This window comes from Camellia sinensis, chromosome 12 (genome assembly GCF_055761805.1).
Source record: "Camellia sinensis isolate YWXY chromosome 12, ASM5576180v1, whole genome shotgun sequence".
Taxonomy (NCBI): Eukaryota; Viridiplantae; Streptophyta; class Magnoliopsida; order Ericales; family Theaceae; genus Camellia; species Camellia sinensis.
Genome location: NC_138972.1, coordinates 161627398 through 161634202, shown reverse-complemented (window position 1 = coordinate 161634202; position 6805 = coordinate 161627398). Strand labels below are relative to the sequence as shown.

General features: G+C 33.9%; 1 protein-coding gene across 7 annotated transcripts; it reads left to right on the top strand.

Moving 5' to 3' along the window:
- The first annotated feature begins 384 nt into the window (after positions 1–384).
- On the top strand, positions 385–4314 carry LOC114269551 (guanylate kinase 1). Of its 7 annotated transcripts, none has more exons than XR_014345502.1 (7): positions 385–560; positions 658–859; positions 975–1064; positions 2132–2484; positions 2593–2638; positions 2757–2862; positions 2963–2990. XR_014345502.1 is itself a non-coding variant. In XM_082896649.1 (4 exons), the coding sequence occupies exons 1-4, from the start codon at positions 2305–2307 to the stop codon at positions 3155–3157; spliced, it is 426 nt and encodes a 141-aa protein (XP_082752775.1). In that variant the 5' UTR covers positions 2275–2304; the 3' UTR covers positions 3158–4314. The 7 variants fall into 7 exon arrangements, 2 of the variants coding, with proteins under 2 accessions (XP_082752775.1, XP_082752777.1); XR_014345501.1 differs by having other exon boundaries at positions 389–560; positions 673–859; XR_014345500.1 differs by having other exon boundaries at positions 394–560; positions 683–859.
- The last annotated feature ends 2491 nt before the right edge of the window (positions 4315–6805 follow it).

The window sequence follows — 6805 nt, the reverse complement described above, 5'->3', positions numbered from 1 at the left end:
CAATTCAGATTCCTCTTTTTTTGTTTTTTGTTTTGACCCTCACAACCCCTATAGACACATATCAACTAGAGATAAGAGAAAAAAAATAAAAAATAAAAATTAACCAACCACAATGCATTGAGAGTGATAAAAATTCTCAAAAAGGGTCCCAACCTTTTTTCCCATATTTATTTTTATTGACGCGTCACATACATTCACTCATTGACTTTTGTGTCACAGTCAAATCAACCAAATTCTAACACATGGCCATTCATCTATTTCCACCTGGCTGATTATTTATTTCTACACTACTAGAAAATTAACCTTTTGCGTCTAATTTTTTGCGACTGACTATTTAACCGTCGCAAAAAAAAAAAAAAAAAATTTGCAACCGTAAAAAAGCCGGACACAAAATAATAAATGAATGAAAATAATCCGAAACTACGTTATCTTACTTTGCTCAATTTATTATCCCTATTTCTTTTATTTATTTTATATACCAATGCCCTAGCCCCTTTCACTCACGACATTCACAAATTGTCTCTCTCGCTCTCTTGCTTGCCATAGTCGCAGCTCCAGTGGTATGAATCTCTGTCTCTCGGTCTCTCACTTTCTTCATCATGCTCTGTTCCTCTGATCTTCAATTTCATTTTCTAACTCGAAATTCAATTTTCTAAGTTGAATTTTCTCAAGAAATATGCAGCCTCTACGAGATTTGATCGCAAAACCTAGACCTCCACAGACACAAATTCCACGATTCAGCAATGTCGACGACAGTCAAATCAAGCGCAAAGAAACGAGTCTCCGAATCGGAAGCTTCAAAACCAGAGAAACTGAAACGAGACGCCATTGAAGACGACTTCGATGCAGCTCTCTCCGAGTTCGGTCTTCAATTCTCTCTCTCTCTCTCTCTCTCTCTGTTTGTTGCACGTTTTCTTCATTTACTTGCTGCGATTTTTTGAAATTTGCTGAAAAGTATTTTTTGGAATTTTCAGTGACATCAAAGGAATTGTGTCCACTCTGCAACTGATCAGAGAGAAAGCTCAGAAAGATGGACAGAAGAAGAATGAAGAGACCATTTCAAGGTGAATTTCACAGATCCGAAACGAATTCACATTATACATGCAAAAAACGAAATCTATTTAGTGTTTTACAGTTCATTAGGAGTTGAATTTGAGTTATTTTCTTCCATATATAACTTCTTTGGAGAATTTGTATGTGATAGATTGCATCTCGTACATGATTATATACATGCATGTGTTGAACATTGAATCTGCATCTGACGATATGTATTTGGATCAGTAACTAAAAAATTGTGAAAGTTGAATGTATGTATCTCCCAATCATAATTGACACTTGTTTGCAAATTACTTTGTTGGTTCATTTGTGATTCGTAATGACAATGATGTTTTCTGAATTTCTCAAGTCTCAATAAATTCAACATGATATATTTGATGCATCACAAATATCACAAATATAGTTTTCTTTGACATATAGATATGTTCATAGCATATAGTTTTCTTGGGCAGTTATAATTAGAGATGTTTAAATATTGTGTGTGTAAATAATCCAATACCTGACCTAAAAAAGTAAAAAACGCAACACTTGGATTGCCAAAAAAAGGCTACAGTCTCAGTTTATTGTTGGGGTAACTGAAATTTTGGACCTACATAATGGACACCAACTTGAGTGTTGGTGTATGATGGATCCAATTTGTGAATGCCCAGAAAAGGATAAGGCACTTTTCTTGTTTTAATTTGGTTCCCAAACAAATTATGCCACAAAAGGGCATGCCTGAAAAAGGAAAGAAGTAAATGATTAAATAGGTAGGAATTGGGAAGCATTTGGATAAATATAATCTCTTAGTTTTTGAAGAAATGGAAATTATGATCGTTTTGGCAAGAGAAAATGACTAGTGAATTAAGGTACTCCTGTGGGCCCCAAACCACGGTTTAGGAAATCAAAATTGTCAAGAAACTAAATTCTTGTAGATAAGAGATGACAAGATGAAAAGACTTAAAATAGTTATACCATTGTTAATTTTTGCTTCAGCCTATTTGTTGGAAGCTTTTGGACTGTCTGTTTGGATGATTTATGAGTGTTTAGTAGTACATCTGATTATAATGAAATGGTTTGTTTGTTTGTGCTGTAGAGATGCATCCTTGACATTGATGTCCAAGGGGCAAGGTCTGTGAGGGCTAGTTCTCTTGAAGCCATTTTTATCTTTATCTGCCCACCATCATTTGAGGAGCTTGAGAAGCGCCTTTGTGACAGGTGTGACCTAAAGCTTGAGATTGAGAACCCATCTAACTTTTGCATTCCCTTATGGTTGCTGAGTTCTTAATTTTTTATTTTTTGTTTTTTCTCAGGGGGACCGAGACAGAAGAACAGATCCAAAAGAGACTCCGAAATGCTAGGGCAGAGCTTCAGCAAGGACAATCACCAGGCCTCTTTGAACATATCTTGGTAAACGATGATCTTGAGACTTGCTATGAGAGTCTTAAGGTGATTATCAATTCTTTGCGTAGCAGTCATTAATAATTTCTTTGGTTTCCTTACCGGGAATTTCATTCAACTTCACAGTGCTTATTGATTATGTTTCATTTAATGCAGAAAGTCCTAGGTCTTGATGGAATCGCTGGTACTACCCCTAAACCAAGTAAGTAGTCCTCCAACATACCTCCAACATATCTTCATTTGGTTATCATATGTTTTCCATGCTTTTTGATTTTGTCTCTTTGTCTAAAAATTGATAGAATTTGAAAATGCCAATCCAGTGCCAAAATTTGTCGATCTGCCTGTGGACCGGTCAGTGTCAAAGATGGATAAAAAAATCCGTATAAATTGTCGATCTGCAGAACTGGAAAACGCTTCAGAACAGTTGTAAGAATCTTATACCTATCTTTTGCTTAAGGTGTATATTGAAACCTAATTATAATTTTAAATTCTCATATGCCTATTATTATTATTTGGGGTTGAGCAGATTTGTACTTGATCTATCTTCACTTAATTCCCATATTTTGTAGTCTTGATATTGAATATTTTTTACTTTTAAGTGCTTGTTCTATATAGGTACATGATTTCTGTTTCTGTTTGATTTTGCAGAGCGAAAGGTCAAATGATATGTTTTGTGATGACATTTTTGGAGAGTCACCTGCTGGAGTTCGTAAAACAGTAAGTCTTGTGCTTAATTTTTTTTTTTTAATCCATTATATGCTGGTATATTCTTTTACCTTGGTTGCAGTATCCTATTGTCAGCTGGCCTTTAATAAGAAATCATAAATGAGACATGTTGTCACTAGTCCAGAAAATGTACAAGTCTTTCTTTTCAATGTATCATATAACTTTGTATTGATTTATACTTTTACGTTTAACATGTACTGGCTTGTCTTTAGGTTTTCTTTCTTGGTTCATTATGACTTATTAATCAGCTCCAGCAGCTAGGCAAAACTTGAGGGAAACAATTTCGTGCATGCATGAATGTTTCATAATTAGATAATGGATTATAGTTTGTGAATTTTGTTTCCCTCAATGTTTTGAGAAAAACAATTTTGTGGATGCATGAACTAAACTTTTTCTATGGAGCTGATTCTTTGTTACTTAATTTAAGTAATTGCGGCTTTGGTCTGTAAATGAAATTTCTGAGAACGACGTGAATTGGAGGTTCAGTTTGGTTCAGCTGATAAGCATGGGTTTGATGCTTGAGCTGCTGATCTTGAGATTGTGGTCATCCCCTTTTTTGTACATTTTTCCGGCCTCTATGACAATTTTCAGTCGTTGGAATGGAGCCTACAACCTGTCATTGCTTAATAATTAGAATTCAATAATTAACCATTGGGTGTTAGCTTGAATTGTCCAAATTTCAGCTGTATTGTTAATTTAATTTTTTCTGTGATATTTTTGTGAGATGATTAAATGATTAACTCTTTTCAAACTAGTATTGATTCTAAGAACAATTCTGAACCTCTTTGTACCGCTATTGGAAAAGGTTTTGGCATCCAAGTAAGTCAATTAATGTGCTCTTTGTATCCATTTTTGTTTTGGCATCCAAGTTAGTCAACTAATATATTGATGTATATTTTTGCAGGTAGTGTTGAGGGAATAGTTGATATGATTGAGTGGGTGATATTGAGAGTTAAATTCAGATTTTTGTTTTTTAGTACTTGAATCTGTTAGTATTTTGTATAAATACTTTTAAAGATGGTTGATGGATATTTGTTTTGTGTGTATAGAAGTTTATATTTTGTATGCACATTTTTTTTTTTTTTTGAAGAAAGATAATTTTGTTGAGGGAAGTGATGGAAAATAATATATGTGTATTAGAATTTTTGCAAATATTACTTTATATTTATTGTATATAATACTTGAATATATATATATATATATATGAGAATATAGGTTGCTAAAACATTGCAGGTATTTTATTTATTTATATATATTTTTTGCGACGGTAACAAGATGGTCGCTAATACATTTTAGGTATTTTTTTAATTTTTTTGCGACGGCAAAACATTAGTCGCGATAAGTAGATTAGGCAGTCGCAAATAGTTTGCGACTGCTATTTTGCGGTCGCAAAAAGTATTTGCCACCCCCACATTCGCGACCCCTATTTGCCGTCGCATGGGCAGTCGCAAAAGGTCTTTTGCGACTGTTTTTTTATTATTTGCGACGGTTTGTAACGGTCGCAAAAAGTCCTTTTTTTAGTAGTGCTACTAGTAATTGCTCTTTTGTTTTTAATTTTTTTTTTAAATTTATTATTTTAAATAAAAAAGAAAAAAAATCATTTTCTATTTAATTCAATCACACGTTCCTTGCTGCTACAAATTCTCTGAAGCTCCAATCTCAGCACCAGCTTGACATACATACATATATTATCTACTACTATATATGCACAAACAGAAATAATTGCACATTTATAGATTTTGAGATAGAAGGAGGGAGGGAGCGAGCGAGCGAGAGAGAGAGAGAGAGAGAGAGAGACAGAGAGAGGTGTCAGAAAATAGAGATATTTCCGGCGAATAGCTCGCCAGAAATAGAGACATGTTGGGGGATTTTCCGATGAAGATGAAACGAAGAAGCGGGAACAACGCAAAGCTCGATGGTAATGGCGAAGAGGAGAGAGCTGGCTGAGTTGACTCGGGTCAAAACATGAAGTAGGGATTCGAGAGGCAATTGGTGAAGTACGAGAACTTGCCTGAGTACTTGAAGGACAACGAGTTCATATTGGACTATTACCGGTGTGAATGGCTGTTGAAGGAGACGCTGTTCACTGTCTTTGCTTGGCACAATGAAACCCTAAACATCTGGACGTGAGTCATTTGTTGTTGTTCGAATCGAATCGACAATCTCATGAATGAATCGTAAATCGAAATTGAAATCAGTTTCTTTTTGAGTTTGAGTTTGAGTTTGAGTTTGAATTTGAATTTTCGTAGGCACTTAGGGGGATTTATTATATTTGTTGCATTGACCGTGTTAAGCTTGTTGGAGAAGACCAATATTGAAAGCTTGATCGTGAGTTTCTTCAGGTATTGTAATTTTTTAATGTTCTTTTTCGTCCATTGAAAAATAATTTCTTAAGCTTATGTTGGGACATACACCAGACCTACGCTTCAAACACCGTGGATGATGATGATGATGGTGATGACAACAAAGACAGACGCCAACGGCTTAGATTCTTTTTTCCTGGTGAGTTGTCTTCCCTCTCGCCCTCCTTTCCTCTACACAATAAGACATGAAACGGGAAAATATATGGTAGTGTTTGGGCATAAATCAATAGATGTTAATTTAATTTTATTTTCTCTCAAAATTATCAAATATTAATTTATTAATATAATTAAGTTACAACTTAAAGAGGTCGCCTTTACTATCAACTCGACTGCCTAACCTTTCGCTTAGTGACAAAACATGAAAAATGGATAAACAGTCTGCATTCTCTTCCGAATTCGACTTAATGTGATTTAGCATTATGTGCAAATCAGAGTGGGTTGAGTTGTTGAAGTGAATAGCAACACTCACAAATATAAGACCACTCCATTGATTTAAGGCTCCATTTGCTTTCCTCTATCACAATCTACTTCAGACTGTGAATGATAAACAGTGAAAATGTCTCATGTTTGTTTTGCTTTTAAAGTTTTGGATTTGTAGTCCCCTTCAGACTACGATAGGCTTTGACGAGGATATTGTTAGTCTGGGTAAGGAGGTGGTATTAAAAAATAGTCCATTTGACTTAGAGTGTTACAGGTCGTCCGGACATCCGGCCGGTCAACCGGTCAACTATAATTTTTTTTTGCTCTACGTGTTGGGCATTTTTCTTGAACATTAATGTAATGTTTTTTATTTTTTATTTTTTTTATTGAGTAAAAATCATAATTTAATTTGTTTTATTATTTTATATTTATTTAATTTAACAATTCCTACACTAATAACTATTATCAAAACAAACATAATTTTATTAATCTTCTCTATTTTAATTCTGAAAACAAACAAACTCTAAAAGAATTGATCTCGCCAATAAAAAATGTGTCCCTGCTGGTTGTTTGTAAGAGAAAAAATAGTACAAAGATATCAATTTGCTCTTTATTAAACTTAAATCACAGTCTCATACGTAAAATCGTACTATAGAAATGCCAAATGTCTTAATTTAAACAATAAAACATAAACCCACATTTTTATTAATTCAAATAATTAATAGAGAATTTATAATTTTATGTTGATTTTTTAAACAATACCTAAATAAATATAAAAAATATTAAAGATATCAAACACGGTCCGCCCTAGCCTAAGACCCCAAAATTTTGATCAAAAAATAGGGCCCCCAAATTTAGTA